We start from the raw sequence: 22,326 nt of genomic DNA on the forward strand, positions 1-22,326 counted from the left end.
TCTCCAGTGTCATTATTTCAGCCCTCAGAAAATTTCCAGCCACTTCATCAGAAGACCATCCTCTTCTCCAATATTCATCCTTTCTCTGCTGGGTGGCCCAGGGTGGCCCCAAACTTGCCATTCTCCTGTTTCTTCCTCTTGAATGATGACTGTGTGCATCAATAATTGTATATTCGCCTCCTATGACTTGACCTACTACTACTTCCTGTTCAGTTATAGTTGATAAAAAGAAGAAATAAAAATGCTGGTTTGGGTATTTTTTTAAGACAGGATCTCATTGTATAACACTGGCTGGTTCAGACTTTTGATCCAAACTTGCTCTTGCTGCTCTTGCTGTCCTCTTTCTTGCCTCAGCCTTCTAACTACTGGGAATCTGGGGATGTGCCAGCACATCCAGTTCCTTCTGTTGGTCATTCATATTCTCTCTCTCTCTCTCTCTCTCTCTCTCTCTCTCTCTCTCTCTGTGTGTGTGTGTGTGTGTGTGTGTGTGTGTGTGTGTGTGTGTGTGTTGAGAGAGAGAGAGAGAGAGAGAGAGAGAGAGAGAGAGAGAGAGAGAGAGGTTTGTGGCCATGTGCCACAGCATGCATGTGGAGGGACTGCTCTGTGGAGCTGACTCCCTCCCTCCGTATATGTGTGACTTGAACTCAGATGATCAGGCTTGCACAGCAAGCTCTTGACCTGCTGAACTGTCTCATGTCTCATGGCCCATGGTGATCATTTAAACATCGGTTTCAGTAACCCAGATATGTTCTTTGGGAAGCAAATAGCCAAGGTGCAGTTTGAATGGAGTGTATGGTAATGACATTTTGGTGTGTTGTCATCAGATGATGATATTGTATAGCAGTGATATTGTGATGGGGGGATGAGGGTAATCACCTATGAAGACAGAACAGACTGTTCAAGGTCTAGCCTAGCACTTTAATATCTGTAGAGTTAATAAGCTACCAAGTGAGTGAGGGTAAAAGTCCATAATTCAAAATAGTCCCAGAGCTCTAAGACAGTGTTTAAACAGCTGAAATCTGCTGTCAGCCACACAAGTATACCAAGCTGTTACTGGATCAAAGTCACGAGGGCCTGCTGAAGCCAGGCCCAGTGGTCCTAACACTTCCCAGCTTGAGCAGATGTTTACAGCCCTCTACTTACATAGATTTCTGTGCTGTGCAGTGGTGACCCCTCATAATCAGACAAGGCTTGATTTTAAGCAGGATTGAGACTAATGAGAAGCTCAGTCAGTAACATAAGACCTGGTAACAGTGACCGTCTCCATCGCGCCTCCTTGTTCTGCCTTTGGTGTTGTCTCTGCAACAGGAAGGACCTGCCAACAAGACAATAAGATGGATTTGTTTGGGGTTAGGTTTTATTTTGAGATCTCTTTAAAAATTACATGTATCTGTATGTGTATGTGTGTGACTACAGGTACCCAGCCGAATCCAGAAGAAGGCATCCCATCCCTGGGAATTACAGTTAGGGGTGGTTACTAGCCACCCACATCAGACACTAGAACCCAAACTACCCTGATCCTCTACAAGAGCAGAGTACACACTTTTAACTGCTGCACCAGCTCCTTAGGGCCTTTTTTTTTTTTTTCTGGTAAGACCTCCAGGTACTCCAGGCTATCCTCTAATTTGTAGCAATCTCCCCGCTCATCTTCCACCTACTGAGGTTATAGGCCTGTGCCACCATGCCCATCTTTACAGTAGAGAGTTTTTTAAGGGGCAGGGTGGTGGTGTGGTGGCTTGCTTCTTTGCAAATTTGGTTACATATGTGCGTATGGTGTGTTCATGTGAGTATAGGTGCTTAAGGGGGTTGGAAGAGGGTGTTGATTCCCTGGAGCTGGAGTTCCAGGTGGCTGTGAGCTGCTGAAATACTGGAAAGTGAACATGGTTCCTCTACAAGAGCAGTGCACACTCTTCATTCTCGTTACACTTTGGTCACCACTGACCGCCCACTTCACTCCTCTTTTCCCACAGACAGACCTTTTCTGCCTTGTTAGTATATTAGACAGATGTTGAGCAGAATCGGCTGGCATAGGAAAGGCCAATATCATATGTGTTCTCTCACCTGTGTAATCTAGGTTTATATACATGTATATTGTTGGACTTCCTTTTAGGGCCACCAGCTCTGCAATAATGACATGGAGAATTCTTATTAAAGTTTGGCCTTTAGCTTAGGCTTGTTCCCAACTAGCTCTTATAACTTAAATTAACCTGTTTGTATTAATCTATGTTTTTCCACGGGGCTAGTTATCTATCCTCCATAATGTACATCCCACTTCCTCGGTGTCTCACTGGCATCTCCTGCCACACCAGATTCTAGCCCTGAGTTCCTCTCTCTGCCCAGAAGTCCTGCCTGCTCTCTCCTATTGGCCACTCAGCTCTTCAGCAGACCAATTAGGTGCGGTAGGAAGGTGAGATAAAACATAGACATATCTTCACACAGTGTAAACAGTATCCTGAAACGCATGCATGCAATACATATGTAGAAAATGAAAGTAGAAAGAGTGGCTGCAAAAGGAGAGAAGGGAGGTCTAAAGGTAGAATTGGTTTGGTTTGGTTTTTCGAGACAGTTTTTCTGAGTAGCCTTGGCTGTCCTGGAACTCGCTCTATAGACCAGGCTGGCCTCCAACTTACAGAGATCCTCCTGCCTCTGCCTCCTGAGTGCTGGGATTGAGTTCTTGATAGCTCTCAGCTAATAACAAATTGAAAGAGTTAAGTAGCCCCTTGACCTGGCTAGCACTGACCTCAACACCCAGGTTCATTCCCTCCATACTCTGAGAGAGGCTGTGTATAGCCCATGCCTCTGATAAGACCAAAAAGGCAGCTGGCAGCTTTGCAGTCCAAAGTGTCAGGATATGCCAGCAAGAGGAGTAGAAGCTTGGCCCCAAGGCGTGAATAAGGATTCTTATAAAGTCACCCAGCCAGAACCAGAGTCAGAGAAGCAGCCTTGGACATAAAGAGTGTACTTACTGCTATTATATTCCTAAGTGAATTTGAAGATTAATGCACATCTCCCCAAAGCATGCCCACAGGGAGGAGGCAGTCTTTGTGTTCCACTGGCTGCAAACATGTTCCCATGCACTGCATCATGAGTCTAGACATCCTGTCCCTTTAGATGATTAGCTCTGTCATGAGAACTAATGAAAGTTTAGAGTACAGAGGGGTCAAACCATACACTGAAAATTACCACAGGTATCATGGCAGAAGAGACTGGTTTTAAAATATCAGGGTTTTTTAGGTGTTTTTTTTTTGTTGTTGATGTTGTTTTGTAGACCTAATCAGAAGCGAGAAGTGATGGTTTGTCCAGCAACCAGTCACTGTAACAGTTCCTCTAGGACTAATGGGCTTGGAGCAGTTAATTTAGCCTTTTATTTCCTGCCAAAGCATCTTCCTTTGGTAGATCTAAAAATAAATATAAGAACCCAAATGTATACAAGCAGGTGAGTGTTAGAATTGGAAAGCTGAGTAGTCTAGATTTGTTTATTGTTATTATTGGTGTGTGTGTGTGTGTGTGTGTGTGTGTGTGTGTGTGTGTGTGTGTGTGTGTGTTTGCATACAAAATACACAAAATGACATTTTCAAGATAGTTTTCTTCAGACAGCAAAGGAAAGCAGTCCTGACTCATAGTGAGTGGGCCCTGTTTTTTGGCTCAAGCTTCCGATCCTGCTGCAAAGAGTCTTCTCTGAGTCAAGGGTGATTGGTGCATGTGAGGAAACTATGTGACAGTGTGAGAAGGAAGACTGTGTTCCCACTTATCAGCCACATGGTATCGAGTAGAGTACTCAGGGCAGAAAACAGTCACACAGAGCAACGCTGAGCAAATGAGAAAATAGACAAAATGTATAGCTGTATGAAAATATTAAGCAGCAACATGAGTAAAAGTCTTGAAGCAGCAGAACGGACAGGTGGAACTCAATGGAAGAGCATTGGTCTCACACAAAGCCCTGGGTTTGCTCTCAAGCACCACAAAAATGAGAAACAAGCTAAGTGTTGAGACAGTGTTGCACAGTATCAGCACCAAGGCAGAGCTGAGTGTGGCCCAGAGGCATAGGAGGCCCATCTTTGCAAGTTCCAGGTCTGCCTGGTCTTCATAGCATGTTCCAGGCCCACTAGGGTTACATAGTAAGACCCTTTTTAAAAAAATATTTTTTAAATTGCATTTTTCTGTGTGGGGGTGTTTTGCCAGTATGTATGTGTGTGTACCATGTGCATGCAGTGTCCACAGAGGCCAGAGAGGGCATTGGATCACTGGAACTGGCGTTACAGATGGTCATGGCCATCATGTGGGCTGGGAAATGAACCTAAGTAAGACCCTTTCTTTAGAAAAAATTTAAAAAGTAGCTGTTTGTGTCTGTCTGTGTCTGTAGAGATGGCTCAGCGGTTAAGAGCACTGGATGCTCTTACAGAGGCTCTGCGTCCCGTCACAGCCCCATAGGGTGTCTCCAGTTCAGAGTGTCTGATGCTTTTCTGATCTCCATGGGCTTCTGCAAGTGAGTCCGGTACAGCCAGGACTACAGAGAAACCCTGTCTTGTAAAACTGGGGAGAGAAGTGGGGGGGGGGCTGGTTTGGGAGATGGCTGTCCCTAAAGTGGCTTTTGCACAAACATGATGCCCTGAGTTCTGCACAACTAGGAGGCAGAGACAGTTGGGTTTCTGGAACTCTGGTCAACCAGTCTATCCTAATCTCACATACACACAAAATACGTGCGTGTGTACCCTTACACACGCATGCGTGCGCAGAGAGAGAGAGGGAGAGAGAGAGAGAGAGAGAGAGAGAGAGAGAGAGAGAGAGAGAACATAAGTGCTATAAATATAAAACTAAAAAAGTTTAAAAGGCAAGCCAGGCAGTAGTGGTGCACGTCTTTAATCCCAGCACTCGGGGAAGCAGAGGCAGGTGGGTCTCTGAGTTTGAAGCCAGCCTGGTCTACAGAGTAAGTCCAGGACAATCAGGACCAAAGAGAAACCCTGTCTTGAAAAACCAAAAAAGTTTAAAAGGCCCAGAAAAGGTACATGTTGCTTATACTCATCAACAGAAAGATGGTGAGTGGTCCTTGTCAAGCAAAGCAGTTTTCTGAGCAAACTGCATTTCACAGACAGAAAACATAGCCTGAGTGTTAAAACACACTTATAAATAAGAATCTCTCTCTCTCTCTCTCTTTCTCTCTCTCTCTCTCTCTCTCTCTCTCTCTCTCTCTCTCTCTCTCTCTCGCACGCACGCGTGCGCGCACACACACACACACACACACACACACACACACACACACACACACACACACATATATGTTCTTTACATTCCAATCCCAGTTCCCTCTCCCTCCTTCCCCCATCCCACTTCCCATCAGCTCCTCAGAGAGGATAAGGCCTCCCCTAGGATGTCAACTACGTCTGTCCCCTCACCTCGTTGAGGCAGGACCAAGGCGCACCCTCCCCCCAATGTCTAGGCAGAGCAAGGTAACCCTCCATAGAGAATGGGTTCCACAAAGTCAGTTTATGCATTATAGTTAGATCTCGGTACCACTGCCAGTGGCCTCATATATTGGCCCAGCCGCACCATTGTCACCTGTATTCAGGAGTCCTAGTTCAGTCCTATGCTGGTTCCCCAGTTGACAGTGCAGAGTCAGTGATCTCTCACTAGTTGTGGTCAGCTGATTCTGTGGGGTTTCCCCTCGTCGTCTTGATCTGCTTCCATCTGTTTCTGGAAGAGGGATCTAGCTTTTCTGGGGTTGTGGATTGTAGGCTGGTTATACTTTTATGTCTGGTATTCACTTATGAGTGAGTATATACTATATTTGTCTGGGTTTAGGTTACTTAGGATGGTTTTTTCTAGTTCTGTCCAATTATCTGCAAGTTTAGAGATCATTGTTTCTTACTGCTGAGTAAGAAACTCCATTGTGTAAATGTACCCCATTTTCTTTATTCATTCTTCAGCTGAGTGGCATCTAGGCTGTTTCCAAGTTTGGCTATTAGAAATAATGCTGCTATGAGCATAGTTGAGCAAATGTCCTTGTGGTGTGAATGTGCCTCCTTTGGGTATATGCCCAAAAGTGGTATTGCATGGTCTTGGGATAGATTGATTCCTAATTTTCTGAGAAATCACCAATCACCATGCTGACTTCCACAGCGGCTGTACAAGTTTGCACTCCTGAGTGCTAGCTTTTATAAGAGAATATTATTGCAGAGTTTTGTTGGTGGTGGTTTTGTTTTTTGTTTTTTTGTTTTTTGTTTTTTGTTTTTTTTTCTTTTAGACAGGGTTTCTCTGTGTAGCTTTGGTGCCTATCCTGGCACTTGCTCTGGAGACCAGGCTGGCTTCGAACTCACAGAGATCCACCCGCCTCTGCCTCCCGAGTGCTGGGATTAAAGGCGTGCGCCACCAACGCCCGGCCTATTGCAGAGTATTTGTTTAACTGTGTAAAGATGTGTTGCATTTGTTTATGTAGTGCCATATTTGTTTATATAAAGATATGTTGCTGTTTTTCCTTGCCTGCCTAAGGCACCTGATTGGTCTAATAAAAAGCTGAATGTCCAAATAGCAAGGGAGCAGGTATAGGTGGAACTTCCCAGCAGTGAGAATAACTAGAAGGGGAATTTAGGCTCCAAAGAAGAAAGAAAAAGAGACTACAGGGAGACACCAGGGGCCAGACAGACAGACATGGAGGAAGCAGGAAAATAGGACATACAGAACAAAAGAAAGGTAAAAAGCCCCAAGGCAAAACATAGATGAAAAGAAACAGGTTAAATTAGGTTAAAAGAGCTAGTGGGACAAGCCTAAGTCAAGGCCAGGCATTCATAATTATTAGTAAGTCTCTGTGTCTTTATTTGGGAACTGGCTGGCAGTCCAAAGAAAATGCCAACTACAGATTGTCTCATTTTTCACATGGCGTGTGTGTGTGTGTGTGTGTGTGTGTGTGTGTGTGTGTGTGTGTGTGTGTGTGTACAGTTTGTAGGCTGTAGGAACTGGTTCTCACATTCTACCACATGGGATCCAAAAATTAAGTTCAGGTAACTGGCCTTGCAGCAGAGACATCTCCCTGGGCATCCTAAATGTTTATTCATGTATGATAAAAAGATCTTTGAATTAAAACTGGTAGACAGAGAAAACAAAACCCACAAAATGTAACTGAAAATAATAGTGTCCCTCATTCAATAATTGAACAATACAAGTAGAAAGAAAATGAACAACAGTATAGTGAATTTTATGTCCTATGTGTGCATGTCATCCATAGGCCAGAGGTAGACAGCTGGTGTCTCTCATGGAACCTTGAGCTCATCAATTGAGCTAGACTGGCTAACCAGTAAGCTTCATGGATTGCCTGGTTCTATGCCACACACTCCCTCCCCACCCCACCCCCACACTGGATTACAAATGTGTGCCACCATACCAGCTTTTGACCTGGGTTCTAGAGATCCAAACTCATGGCCACACCGCAGTCTTAACTGAGGAGTTCTGACAAACCCCCCTCTTTGTCAGTTTAATCTTGCTGGCATCTGTGAAACACCCTAACAAGATAAACAGGCTTTTACTTAGTAGACATTAAGATATTTGCTAATATTGGACATATCAGAACACATGAAACAAGTCAGAATAATACAATACATGACCTGTACTCTATATTAGCTTATGCTGCCATAGCAAAATAATTGTATAGCCTTGGTGGCTTAGACAACAGAAATTTATTTTCTCAAGAGTTCTGGAGGCTAGAACTCCAAAATCAGATGTATGGTTGAACTGTTGCCAGACTGACTGACCCAGTTAAACATGAGCACCTCAGTGTGTGAGGTTCCCAGCATTGTCCTTCCCAACACTTGGCTCTTACCTGACTAATTCTTGCCATTCTCCACACACACACACACACACACACATACACACATACACACCAGTTACATGATTTGCAGGTGTTTTCTTCTGTTTTGGTGTAAGTGACCTTTATTTATTTATTTTTAAGAATGTTGTTAGAAGCACAGATTTTTTCGCCTTAGAAAGCCTTCAGCCTACCCTCTCTAAAAGCTGTTGCTTGGGTATAAATAACACAAAATGTGCTTGTTCTTTACCCAGCACTTCTCTTTCCAGATTTTTATCTCAAGAAAATAATTAAAGCCAGGCAGTGGTGGTGCATGCCTTTAATCCCAGCGCTCAGGAGGCAGAGGCAGAGGCAGAGTGATCTCTTGAGTTCAAGGCCAGCTTGGTCCACAGAGCAAGTTCCAAGACAGCCAGGGCTACACAGAGAAGCCCTGTCTCTAAAAACAAAGTAATGAAGGATGAGTGTTGAGAGAGACTGGAAGATGGAGCTGCACTGGTGTGCCTCTTTCAGTGGTCAGGAGAACTCCTGAACTGACAATGTAACTGCTCATAGTTCAGAAGAGATCATCATTTCCCCTGGTAACTTAGCATTGTAGAACACTGTCTCCTGACTGGCCTTGCTGATTTCTTTCTTAAGCAAAACTGAAACTTACCTTTTCAATTTTTCCCACAGGTCTCTTAATATGGACTTTGAAAACCAAGATAAGGAGAAAGACAGTAACAGCTCTTCTGGGTCTTTCAATGGCAACAGCACCAATAACAGTAAGGCCTGTCATGTCAGTCACCCCCACCCCATCCACATATGCTCACCTCAGAGGACCTCTCTGCCCCTCCAGTTAATTGTTTGATAGAACTTTAAGAACTATCATCTGCTACATTTTATGCTGTAAATCTGAGCCCACTGAGTGCTTGAGCCTAATGCTCACTACTGAGAGCTTTCCTTAAGATAAGGCTAAAGGACACCCATCTTGAGCATTCACCTGCCTGTGACTTTGGTATCTGTTTTGTGAGGTTGGTAACTTTGTACTGAGGACAGTTTGATTCAGTGACTCTAAGGGAGGGCATCCCTAGTACTGGGAAGAAAACTAAGCATTAGGAGTGTCTCCTGATTTCGAAGATTTTTTTTTTTTAAATAGAGGTGAGTTTGTAAACAAATTATTGTGTATCCATACAGTAGAATATTATTTCCATGTTTCATTATGAAATACTGGAGGGGGGCTGCAGGGAGATGGCCTGAGTTCAGATCCCCAGCACCCGTGTAATAATCCAGGCATAGTGGCATGTACCTATAACTATAACCCCGGGGGGGGGGGGGGCAGGATGAAAGTACCTCCTGGGTTTGCTGGCTAGGGAGCCTGGCCTAATCTGTCAGCTCTAACAAGAATGAGACAAAAAATAAGTACACATGTGTACATGCACTTCACATACATGTATACTGCACATATATACCATATTCATAAAAATGGACTTGTGGTACATGCACCAATACAGATGAAGCTTGTGTGTGCTAAGTAAAGGAAGCCAGGCACAGTTACTTCCTGTGTGAGTCCCTTTATATGAAATCCCCCAAACAACAAATGTATTTGGACAAAAAGTAAATTAATGGTTTCCTTGGGCTGGAGAGAAGAAGAGTAACTGTAAAAGGTGAGATCTTACTGGGTGATTTAAAAAAAAAAAAAGAAAACACAAAAACTAGAGTATAGTGATTTCAGAGATCATACATTTGCCAAAAAGTGGATTCTAAAATGGGTTAGTTTTTAAGTGTGTGAATTCTCCCTGAGTAGAGTTAGATAAAATACAATGCTTGTTACGGAAAGAGATGAGTAAGAAGAGATAGGGTCTCTCGGTTGACCCGAGCAGTAGATTCCCACCACCACCAGAACCAAAGAAGGCTTTCAGATAGTAACATCTATACCAAGTACTTTCCATTTACTCATGTTTTGTTACACCAGCAACCAGAGCTGTTCCCTCCAGGTTGTTTAGGTGTGAGGCTGTGGCCCACACTCAGCACCTCAGAAAGAGACCAAGTCATTTGACCACCCAGGAAGAGAGTGAAGAAAGCCAGCTACAGTGGTGGTCACTAAGGTCTTTTCTCTGGAGAATGGCAGGTCTGACACTGCAGGACAGCATTCCAGGAAAAGGGACTGTGTGACTTGTGACAGGAGGAGAAAGTGAGCATGACACAAAGGACAGGTTACCACCTGCTAATGAGGTCTGTGTCTTAGAAAGTTAGTAGAATGTTGATGGAGGACCATGGATGGTAAGTTGAAAAGAGACCACTTGCCGGGCGTTGGTAGCGCACGCCTTTAATCCCAGCACTCGGGAGGCAGAGGCAGGCGGATCGCTGTGAGTTCCAGGCCAGCCTGGTCTCCAGAGCAAGTGCCAGGATAGGCACCAAAGCTACACAGAGAAACCCTGTCTTGAAAAACCAAAAAAAAAAAAAGAAAGAAAGAAAGAAAAGAGACAGCATCTTCATAACCAAATTGTACTTGCCCAGTTTTTTACCTCAAAATGAGAAGTGAACATGACAAAGACAACAAAATAGAATCACTTAAATAGAATGAATTTTATCTGGGCAGTGGTGGCGCACGCCTTTAATCCCAGCACTGAGGAGGCAGGGGCAGGTAGATCTATAGGTTTGAAGCCAGCCTGGTCTACGAGAGCCAGTTCCGAGACAGCCAGAGAGCTACACAAACGAAACAAAAAACAGAATGAGTCTCGAGCAGCCTGGCCTTTGAGACACAGAAGCAGGTAGATCTCTGTGAGTTTGAGACCAGCCTGGTCTACATACTGAGTTTCAGGCCAACCAGGGATACATAGACTCTGTGTTTAAAAAAAAAAAGTCTTTTCACAAGGGGATAAAATCTTGGTCTACAGCTGGATCAGGGAGGCAAGTTTAACTAAGCTCAGTAGGAGTTGGTAGAGAGCAGTCCTTACTCCCTAAACATCCCCAGGAGAAGACTGCCTCCTCATGCACTCCCAAAGAAGCCTTTGCCATTCCTCTGGGCCTCAGCAGGGAGTTGCCAGTTTCCCATAGGTTGGAATCATTGGGGTCCTTGGCATGGCCAGTTCATGTCAGCACATCCATTGGGGCTTTCTCCGCTCCCTGCACTGGACATCTGGAAGTCTTGAACTGTGAAAATTGGTGGATATACACTTGGAATTCTCTTGTTAGTAGAGTACACATCTTTAATCTCCCCATTTTGACTGTGAAGCCCGTAAAAACTAGACATTTCTCCTAATCTGCCCTGTTGCCTAGTCTTTGATAGTTATTGATGAATAATTAATCAAAAGAAAGTCAGCAGTGTAACAACTATCAGTTCACACTGGTGTTCTCACTGTTTGCTCCATAACCATGTGTGTATTTTGCCTGTGGTTATGCTCCCTGACAGGAAGACAACGCAGGAAGGTGAGGAATTCAAGGTCATTCTCATGAGTTGGAGGTTCCAAAAAAAATAAAAATGATGTTATTGTTTATAACTTTTAATTCCATAACCATGCCTTTCTATTAGGTTGACTTTAGGTCTAAAGATAATGCAATTGGGCCTGTGTAACTTTGTGATTATGGTTGCTATGTTAAATGTCTTGCTCTGTATTATTTTGCAAACTATTGGAATTTGGCAAAAATGTCTAATTGGCTAGCTCCTCCCTATAGAACCATTCCCTCTGGCAGCACTAAAAGAACTTACTTGCCCAGTGACATCTTCTCTTGGTTTAGAATCCCTGGTTTCAAAGAGAAATTCAGTGCACTCTAACACTCTCAGATAGCTTGCTCATGTAACCGCCCTTCTAACAGTTGTCTGAACTTTTGTGTTCATATTTTAATTCAGGAGACAGACTTTTGTGTAGGTCAGGATGACCTCAAGGTCACTATATAGCCAAGTATGATCTTGATCTGATATACTTGCCTTAGCTCACTGGTATCATCAACTGGCACCACACTCACAGATGAAATGATTGCATTTGTCTGTAGACTACATCATGCTTTGTTTTACAGGAGAGGAGAGAGTGTGAACATGGTTTAGGTTTGTGGTTTAAAGGGGGGTTTGTTTGTTACCTAATAGCAAAGTCATTTATGTTGAAGACAGTTGTTTCTGTACTTTTCTTTAGTTCTTTGACATCCAGAAGAGGTCCTTCATTTAAAGGAGAAGGTGTCACAGAGCTTTGACCTGTAGGTGCACACACTCAGGATCCATGTGGCATGTGGTTGACTGTAGCTCAGAGCAGACCACTTCCTGAGTCATACCTGTTTGTCACTACAACTTGATCACTATTTCAAATGAAATTATCCCACTGCTAAGTGGGTGACTTGACCATCACCTAACCACTAAGAAGCAGTTTTGTTTTGAGGAAATATTTCATGGTTTATTTCCCATAAAATTCTTGGAATAGTCAAATTTAAATTCTTAAAGCCAAGTTTTTTGTTTCTCATCTTTTAAGACAAGCTGTCCTTGATCCCACATTCCTTGGGCCTCAGGATTATAGGTTTTTCCACTGCCTGTTTCTGTTTGTTTGTTTGTTTGTTTGTTCTTCTAGAAATATGCTGCTTGCTTTTTCCTCAGTGTGGGAGTGGGGGCAGTATCACACAGGTCCTGGTGATGGAATTCAGGACATCAGGCTTGGCATGGGTGTCTTTGCTCAACAATGCACTCTCTCAACAGCCAGGTGTGTGTGTGTGTGTGTGTGTGTGTGTGTGTGTGTGTGTGTGTGTGTGTGTGTTTAAGATTTGTTTATTTTAAAAACTGTGCATGTGTGTGGGTTTGAGCACACGAGTGCGGGTAGTCATAGAGGCCAGAAGAGGGCATCAAACACACCCCCACCCCTGGGAGCTGTAGATAGAGGCGGTTGTGAGCTACATGGTGTGGGCACTGGAAGTGAACTTGCCCTATTGCAAGAGCAAGTGTTCTTAATGCTGAGAGACCTCCCAGCCCTAGCAGTGGTGTTTAGTGTTAACTTGTCATTTCCAGCCCTTTGTGCCTACATGTGTATTTTACTTGTAGCCTTAACACAGTTTGTAGCCTTAACAAGTTTTAACTTTAAATAATCCATTATGATAGATTGTGTGACAGTGTTTCAGATGACATCTCAGTGGAATTAATGAAGTAGATGGCATACAAAACGCATGGGGCGGGGGAGGGTTGCCCTTTCATTCAGTGACCATCAGATTCTGCCAATCCCTCATCTGTCATAGTTCCCAACTCCAGGTACAAAATACTTTTTTGTGTAGATTTTTAGCTAGAGCTAACCCCTAGGGACTTCATTGTAATTATGTAAGCAGCATAATGTTTAAACATCTCTTGAGACCCAGCAGCGGGGCTCAACAGGTAAAGACACTTGCTGCCAAGCCTGATGAACTGAGTTCAAGCCATGGCACACTGAGACATAAACACAAAATAAATAAGTAAATAATTGTGATTCTAAGTAATGAAAATGTCTTTAGGTGATTTCAATGGACAACCAAGAATTAAGAACACTGAATTGGGCTGGAGAGATGGCTCAAAGGTTAAGAGCTGCTCTTCCAGAAGTCCTGAGTTCAATTCCCAGCAACCACATGGTGGCTGACAACCATCTGTAAAGAGATCTGGTGCCCTCTTCTGGCTGGCAGCCATACATTCAGAAAGCTGTATAATACATAATAAGTAAGTCTTTAAAAAAAACACAAAACAAAAAAACAGGGGCCTGGAGCAATGGCTCTGCAGTTAAGAGCACTAGCTGCTCTTCCAAAGGACCTGGGTTCAATTCCCAGCAACCACATGGCGGCTCACAGCCGTCCATAACTCTTGTTCTAGGTGACACCCTCACACAGACAAATGGGCACATAAAATACAAGTAAATAATTGAAAAAAAAAGAAAGAGAGAGAACCACTGCGCTACATCCTGCTCTAGCTCAGGACTTTCTCTCTTAAATTTCCTATTGTGGTGCATTAAAATTCATGCAAAATAGCTTTTCTGATTGCCTGTTTGAAGTTGTCTTCCTTCCACCTCCCCCCTACCAGAATGTCAGTGAACCCACTGACAGAAAAGTGTTGTTTATTATTTTTCATTATATGTATATAAGTGTTTCTGTATATGGGTGTGCGCATTTGAATGCACACAAAGGCCAGAAGGAATGCACTGGATTCCCCTGAGCTGGAGTTACGTATGGGGGGCTCTGGGAATCAAACCTGTGTCCTCTGGAAGACATGCTCTTTAACCAGTGAGCCTTCTCTAGCCACAAGAATTTTTCTTTGGGATTTTGTTTTTATATTATGTGTATAATGTGTTTGCCTACGTATGTATTTGTGTGCACAAGGAAGCCAAAAGATGTCAGATGGAACTGGGGTTACAGATGGTTGTGAGCTGCTCTGTGGGTTCTGAGAACTGAACTTGGGTCCTCTGCAAAAGCACCAAGTATTCTAAACTATTGAACCATCTTTCCAGCCCTAAATTATTGTTTTAATGCCTGTGTATAACCATGTGTATATGTGTATATGAAGCTGGAGGACAACCTCAGATGTCACCTTCAACAAAGCTGTCCACACCTCCTTTAGGACAGAGTCTCCCATTGACCTGGAGCTCAACCGTTAGGCTCTACTGACTGGTCGTCTACCCCAGAGACCCATCTGCTCTTCCCTAGTGCCAGCCTCATAAATACACTGCCATGCCCAGCAGATTTTGCATAGGGTTTTGGGATTAAAGTTGGGTATTTGGGCTTCCAAAACCAATGTTTTACCAACTGAGCCATCCCCCAGCTCCAGGAAATTATTCTTGTGTTTTGTTTTGTTTTTTTCTCCCTTTGAGACAGGGTCTCACTATGAAGCCCTTGCTACCTGGAATTCACTCTGTAGACCAGGCTAGCCTGAAGCTCACAGATCTGTCTGACTCAAATGAAGTGTTTTTGCTCACTGTACAGTGAAAGCACCAAGGACAGCAAGAGGCTCACAATGTCATTGAGAGAAAATCATTGGGACAGGAATGCCTAGAACCATCTGCATTTCATGGGTTACTGTGTAAAGTGTATGGACATGGCCTGGCCTGGCTGAGTGGGAAGCTAAGGTTCTTGAAGGACAAGGATGGCAGCTATAGGATATGGAGTTTGGATAAAAATTGAAGTCAGGTCTTGAAACTGATGGCCAGTTCCAGTTGCCTGGTGTTAAATATTTCAAAGGGCTGGAAAGGTGGCTCAGCAGTTGAGAGCACCGACTGTTCTTCCAGGGGACCTGGGTTTGAGTCTCAGCTCATCCCAGCTCCCATGTGGTGGCTCACAACTGTCTGGAACTCTTATTGTGCCCTCTTCGTTTCAGTATTTGTTTATACCCTCTTGGGTAGAATGAATTCTGGCCACATACTGAGGTGTTTCTTTGATGCTCTGTTACTTTCCAGTTAAGGTCTTAAAAATCCTTAAGCTGGAAAAACTACATAAATGGATTCTGAAATATCTGAGCTCTTCTTTTAAGCCTGAAGAGGTAATGTAAGTTCATTGTTTAGACTCAGGGGTACAGTAAATTATGAGGGGGGTACGTGGCCATCTTGCCTGTTAAGAAATAAGTGGTGAGTGTGTCCTGTTTTCTCTTGGTCAGGTATCCAAACAATTGACTCCACCCAGGCTCTGTTCCTGCCCATTGGAGCGTCCGTCTCTCTCCTTGTAATGTTCTTCTTCTTTGACTCAGTTCAAGTTGTTTTCACAATATGTACAGCAGGTAAGTTACTCCACGTATACTGAAAGGGGAAAATTATAGTTTTAATCGTTGTTCAGATATTATTATGTGTCTGCCATGCCTTCTAAGTTGTATCTTCATCAGTCTGAGAGAAAGGCGGGAATTGGAAAACTCAATTACTTCAGTGATACCACATGTTTATAACCCAAAGGTCTCGGTAGGTGTAGGCCATAGCATCCTCCAGTAACCTGTCTGCCAATAGAAGTATTGACAGCTAATAGAGGAATTGCCAGCTTTCCCATGTGTTTTCTTTCTTTTTTTTTAATATTTTATTTATTTATTTATTTATTATGTATACAACATTCTGCTTCCATGTATATCTGCACACCAGAAGAGGGCACCAGATCTCATAGAGAATGGTTGTGAGCCACCATGTGGTTGCTGGGAATTGAACTCATGACCTCTGGAAGAACAGTCGGTGCTCTTAACCTCTGAGCCATCTCTCCAGCCCCCCCATGTATTTTCAAACTGTGCAATGATGGAAGTACAGGAAGAAGAATTAGTGAGTTAGATACTTAGTGAGAATTAGAATTAGTGAGTTAGATAGGCGTCCATCTCTGCCTGCTGCTTGTTCTTTCCTACTGGGTTAAGACAGTAAGAAAGTCTTTAGAGCCAGGCGTTGGTGGCACACACCTTTAATTCCAGCACTTGGGAGGCAGAGGCAGGTGGGTCTCTGTGAGTTTGAGGCCATCCTGATCCTGGTCTACAAAGCTGAGAAACCCTGTTTCGAAAAACAAAAAGTCTTTAGGTAGTAACTTTCCCACTAGTCAAGAAAGGTTGTGTTGGAAAACTGTTTTACCTGAGTTATGCCATTTTTCTTATGATAAGGAAAGAAAAAGTTTTTAATAAAACGTATTTCCTCTCCCTAGTTCTCGCAACAATAGCTTTTGCTTTTCTTCTTCTCCCGATGTGCCAGTATTTAACAAGACCCTGTTCACCTCAGAACAAGTAAGTTCTAAGGACTTTCCTCTAGGTTATAAGAGTGACTGATGGGGATTGGCTGGGATACACAGATGGACGGCCAGAGATTGGGGTTAAGATGTTTGGCCACACTTGTTAAAACTGGAAGATAATGGCAGAGGAAACACAGACAAATCTTCAGAAGTAGGGATCTGTGTGATCTGCTTCCTGCTTAACTAGATTAGGAAGGACGAGCAGTCTGTGGAAAGTAGTGAATTGGGAACTCCTTATTGTTCTTCTCTGGTGACTGCCTATGCTGCTGCCTTGTTGAGTGTGTCGTCTGCACCTCCACCCCCCAGGAGCCATTGCTCCATGGGAACCATGGGATATGCTGGGGGAGATGGTGTCAGAACTAACCAGTGTGGCAGCTGATTTTCTAGAAATTAGTGATGACATCTTACAAATACTACTTTATCATTGCTAAATGAGTGGAATCTGTTCCTTCTCTCCATTTTATTTTCTCTTAAGAATAGGGTTTCCCTATGTTCAGCCTTCCCAGAGACCAATGTTAAATTAAACATTTAGAAACCCATGTTGATAATTTAGTATAAAAAACACACTTTCAGACCAGTGCATTGGTTCAGTAAGTAAAAGTGCTTGTTGAGCTAGCCTGGTGGCTTGTGCTTGATCCTTATAACCTGCAGTGCAAAGACAGATAGGCACCACAAAGTTGTTGTCACCTGGCCTCCAATGTACCCCCCACCCACACACAATAATAGTTATAAATAAAATGTAAATTTTAAAGTGAAATGCATTACCAAATAGGAGCTAAAGAACAGTTTTTTAGGTGGCTCCAACAAGGCTTGGGTCTTACAGTTTTCCCAGGTAATTTTTTACCTGTTTCCTACAGTTCTGGCCAGCCATCGTGAGCTATGGTCATGAAGAACAATGGGAGCTTTTGGTTATTGAATGCAGTGTGCCCCTCAGTCCCATAAATGTGTGTTTTCCAGGATTTCCTTTGGTTGCTGTGGGCGTTTCACCGCTGCTGAGTTACTGTCATTCTCTCTGTCTGTCATGCTCGTCCTCATCTGGGTTCTCACTGGCCACTGGCTCCTTATGGATGGTGAGTAACATGGCAGGTTGTCATTGTACCTAGTACACCTTCATAGGTCATGGCTTCAACTGTGGGAACCCATGTGAATTGCCCACAAAAAAAAAAAAAGTGAAGAGTAGAAGGTTACTGGCCATGTCATGACCAGAGGTTAGTGCAGACTCAGACACCATGACGGTGTTCTGACAGTGTGCATACATGCTGTGGTATCATGTGCCTTCACCAAACCCTTGGTCCTGAGGACACGATGCCCCTGCCTAAAACACTTTTGCTCATAATGACATCTATATATGCTATGATTGAAGTGTTTTTTGTTGCAGTACAAAGTCTTCTCTATCACAGAAACATAATGGTGTAATATATCTTTTCCTGCTGTCATTTCTCAGCATGTAAATAATGTATTAGCATAGCTTTGGGTTGGGTTGTGTTAAAATATTGCATTTTACAATTGCTGTTTGAGCCAAGCATGGTGGTACATGCTTTGTTTGTTTTTTTCCAAGACAAAGTTTTTCTCTGTAGTCCTGGCTGTCCTGGAACTCCTTCTCTAGACCAGGCAGCACATGCCTTTAATCCCAGAACTGAGGCAGGAGGATCTCTGTGAGTTCAAGGTCAACTGGTCCACAAAGCAAATTCTAGGTAGGAGTCAGGGCCACACAGTAAGACCCTCTCAAAAACTAACAAATAAAATTGCTGTTTTGAGTTGCTGACTTAATTTTCATTTAAAAAAAAATAATTGAATAAGTTCTGGCTTGGAATTAGGACATAGTTTCCAACAATTTCTAAAATGGTGTTAAGCATATTTTTAATATTTTGTATTACATATTTATGCAAAGCAGTATTCTTGGCATTGACAGTGATCAAGATAGTGATAAACGCTAGGAAATATTGAAGGCATCTTTGTAGACAGTGTCATACAGCCAAGATTTGTTTCGTAAAAATTGTCAGGCAGAGTCTGTATTAGAATGCAGATTTTTTAATGGATTTTTTTTTTAAGATTTCATTTATTTATTGTGTATACAATATTCTGCTTCCATGTATATCTGCACACCAGAAGAGGGATCTCATTACAGATGGTTATGAGCCACCATGTGGTTGCTTGGGGATCAAACTCAGGACCTCTGGAAGAGGAGTCAGTGCTCTTAACCTCTGAGCCATCATCTCTCCAGCCCCTAGAATGCAGATTTTTTGTCTCTAATGGTAAAATTATATGTAAACCATGTTTGCTTCATATACCAGTTTTATATGCCTACTGTCCGGGGTCATGTAAGATTGGTTGAGCAGAAGAAAGCTGCCAGTGAAGATGTCAGCCTGCTGTAGACTGAGTCCTCACAGACATACAGTCCTAGATTAGTCCTGCCCCAATTTTCTCAGCTATACCAGCTGCAGCCTCACCTGCCACACTTCTGGCATCTGCCAGTCTACTTTCTCAGGCTGCATCTGACTTCTTCCAGTTGGCAAAATATTTTTAAGGTTACCAGCCATAACCTCTATCACTAGTTCTCCCTTTTGAAGACTGTTCCAAGGACCTGAGTTCAGTTCTCAGCATAAACATGGCGTGGCTCACACTTACTGTAACAACAGCTTCAAAGGACCCCACCATTCTGGTTCTGCAGGCATCTCTGCACACCCATGACAAACATTCACATAAACATAAAAGTTAAAAGATTTTGTAAAAGATGGTGGTGGTGGCCACATGCCTTTAATGCCAGCACTCCAGGAGACAGGTGTAGCTCTCTCTAAGATAGAGGCTAGCCTGATCTACATAGAGAGTTCTAGAATAACCAAGGCTTGATAGAAAGACTCTGTCCCAAAAAATAGTAATTTTCTGTTATTCATAAGATATTTACTAAAGACAAAGTGCATTTTGGTGCTTGTGGGGTTAGCGATGCCATGATTTCAAGGTGTTTGCCAGAGTAAGGCTCATATATTACACTCCACTCTCCACTATTAAAACAAAACATGCACACTAATGAAATGGGGTGCTAATTTACTTTACCAGAGTACATATCCTCAGTGCTTTTCATGGTTGGTCGGTATCTTGACTTTATTAAATGCCATTTCACAGAAATACAGTACAAAATGGCAGAGGGTGTTCAGGCCAGATCAGAAACTGTTGGAGATTGTGTTGTGGTCCCAATTCAAAATTCATTTTGCTGGGGGGTTGGGGGGGGTGGTAGGGGAGGAAGGGTGGGAGAAGGGAACTGGGATTGTCATGTAAATCAATCCTGTTTCTAATTCAAATAAAAAAAGTTGAAAAAAATTCATGTTATCAGTTATTCATGAAGCTCAAGTCAGCTAGCACGTCACAGTGCAAACACTCGTGTGATGCACATTTGCACACTGAGAATGGTGAGGGAGTCCTCCTTACTGTAATTTAATCATTGCTCTGTGAGAAGGCCAGAAAGAAAACTGGGTGTGCATAAAAATGCTGGATCTAGCCGGGCGGTGGTGGCTCACACCTTTAATCCCAGCACTCGGGAGGCAGAAGCAGGCAAATCTCTGTGAGTTCGAGACCAGCCTGGTCTACAAGAGCTAGTTCCAGGACAGCCTCCAAAGCCACAGAGGAACCCTGTCTTGAAAAACCAAAAAAAAAAAATGCTGAATCTACTGTTGGCAGTTGTCAGGGTTTCAGGCAATAATCCTTGGCACCACGTGTCGTGACACATGAACAGTACCAGTGCTTCCATAATGTGGTGTGGCGGCAAACAGGTGAACACTATTGGGAGACATCCCAGTTGTCACATTTGGTTTGTTTGTTTGTTTTTCTGTTTTTTGTTTGTTTTTTACTAATTTTTGACAGCTGTGTGTTTAGAAACCACTACTGTTGACTAATTTTTTTTGCTAAACATGGTTTAAGAAACTAGCTTTAAAGGACCTTTGTGTAAATTAGGTCAGAGAAATTGTAGGAAGGCAGTAAGAAGGAGGGCTGATGGTAAATATTATGTTGTTTAAGATAAAAATGTTGCAGATAATACATTGGTGGATTGATGGAGGGAATGCAACAGAGAGGACAGTGAATTACTGGGATGGTGTGTCTGGACATAAGAGGACGAGACTCGGAATAAGTTGGCTCCCCCTTTTTTGGAGATAGGGTCTCACTCTGTAGACCAGGTTGACCTTAAACTCACAGAGATCTGCCTGCCTCTGCCCTCCTCAGTGCTGCGATTAAAGGTGTGTGCCACAGGTGGCCTGCTGCAGTACAAACAGATATCTGAAATGAGAGCTCAGGAGCACTACCGCAGACTCTGTCAGGCTGGGTAGTCAAGAACTTGTAGAAAGAGACCTATCATCCACACACCAACTGATCCCCATACTCCTCCTACCCCCAGCTCTGGCCATGGGTCTCTGTGTTGCCATGATCGCCTTTGTCCGCCTGCCAAGCCTCAAGGTATCCTGCCTGCTTCTCTCAGGGCTTCTCATCTACGATGTCTTCTGGGTGAGTGTCTGCTTCATTAGAAGTCTTCTTCCCCTTTATGTTTAATTGAAGCAATCGCTGCTAAAACCCAAAGCCTGGTGTGCGACCATCTCAGGTGAGCCCTGCTGCTCTGGTGCTGCTGGTGTTGAGCGTGCACAGGCGTTTGTCCCGTTTGTCGGTGACATCTGTGATTCTGTAGGTAGTGTGTTACTGGGGCAGCAGGCAGATGAGAATTCATGAATAGGAATACTCCATTCTATGGAGAAGGGAGTGTCTGGGTGTGGAAAGACGGCAACCTGCAGGCCAGCACAGGAAGTGAAGGTTCTCTTCCCCTTCAGACACAGTCAGAGCCAAGACCTGCAGGTTCTGAGCTGTTAGGACAACAAAGAGGGCTGCTGACTAACTCAGGTGGCTTGTCCCTTCTGTTACAGTCTTCTGTTCATCTTGACAGGTGTTTTTCTCAGCCTACATCTTTAACAGCAATGTCATGGTGAAAGTAGCCACACAGCCAGCTGACAATCCCCTAGATGTTCTGTCCAGGAAACTCCACCTAGGACCCAGTGTCGGGCGTGATGTTCCTCGCCTGTCTTTGCCTGGAAAATTGGTCTTCCCAAGGTAGGACTGGCCTATGGGTCTCCACCCTTAATGACCATAACCACCTCCTTGTGTGTCTTCGTGCCATGGGGTTTTTGTCTCTCTTCTGAAATCCTAGTAACAAAATGCCCACAAATGCACCCAAGAGAGGATGGGGGATCTCGCTCACCACCTAAGGGGATGCCGTCCATCATAGCGGTGGAGGTGTGTGTGGCTGCAGCTTCATCTCTGGGAGTGGGAGCCCGGGGCATGGCTTATTCTCTCTCCAAGGATCAGGAAACAGGTTCCCTCACTATGCCACCACCATTGCCCCAGAAGGACCCCTTCCTCCTGCTAGGCCTTACTTCCAGATGGCTTCACAGCCTTGGAAAACAGAGCCACCAGCTAGGGCCTATGGGGCATTGTGTATTCAAACTAGGATACAGGATCTATAGACTTTCTGCTTGCTCACCTCTAGATCTGTTCCCATATGACCTGGTAAGACTCGTGGAATTAAAGTTTGATAGAGTACTGAGAAGAAGGTATTTTAAACTATTGGAATATTCTGTAGATGGCTAGTTTTTGTTTGTTTGTTTGTTTTTGTTTTGTTTTGTTTTTCTTTAATCTAAATCACCTACATTTAGATCAGCGGTTCTCAACCTGTGAGTCGCTACCCCTTGGGGTTGAACAACCCTTTCACAGAGGTCACATATCAGATATCCTGTGTATCAGATATTTACATTATGATTCATAACAGCAGCAGAATTATAATTATGAAGTAGCAACAAAAGTAATTTTATGGTCACCACAGCATGAGGAACTGTATGTATTAAAGG

At 43.5% G+C, this 22,326-nt stretch overlaps 1 protein-coding gene across 2 annotated transcripts in view; it reads left to right on the top strand.

Annotated features, from left to right (window-relative positions):
- Nucleotides 1-22,326, top strand: part of Sppl3 (signal peptide peptidase like 3) — an 87,304-nt gene that overhangs the window by 59,425 nt on the left and 5,553 nt on the right. For both annotated transcript variants that reach the window (XM_027416033.2, XM_027416032.2), the window contains 6 exons: nucleotides 8,468-8,556; nucleotides 15,354-15,473; nucleotides 16,361-16,439; nucleotides 17,402-17,514; nucleotides 20,832-20,938; nucleotides 21,369-21,532. In XM_027416033.2, coding sequence (XP_027271834.1) covers nucleotides 8,468-8,556; nucleotides 15,354-15,473; nucleotides 16,361-16,439; nucleotides 17,402-17,514; nucleotides 20,832-20,938; nucleotides 21,369-21,532 — 672 coding nt within the window. The remainder of the gene's footprint in view (nucleotides 1-8,467; nucleotides 8,557-15,353; nucleotides 15,474-16,360; nucleotides 16,440-17,401; nucleotides 17,515-20,831; nucleotides 20,939-21,368; nucleotides 21,533-22,326) is intronic.

The sequence above is a fragment of the Cricetulus griseus genome, chromosome 4 (assembly GCF_003668045.3).
Source record: "Cricetulus griseus strain 17A/GY chromosome 4, alternate assembly CriGri-PICRH-1.0, whole genome shotgun sequence".
Taxonomy (NCBI): domain Eukaryota; kingdom Metazoa; phylum Chordata; class Mammalia; order Rodentia; family Cricetidae; genus Cricetulus; species Cricetulus griseus.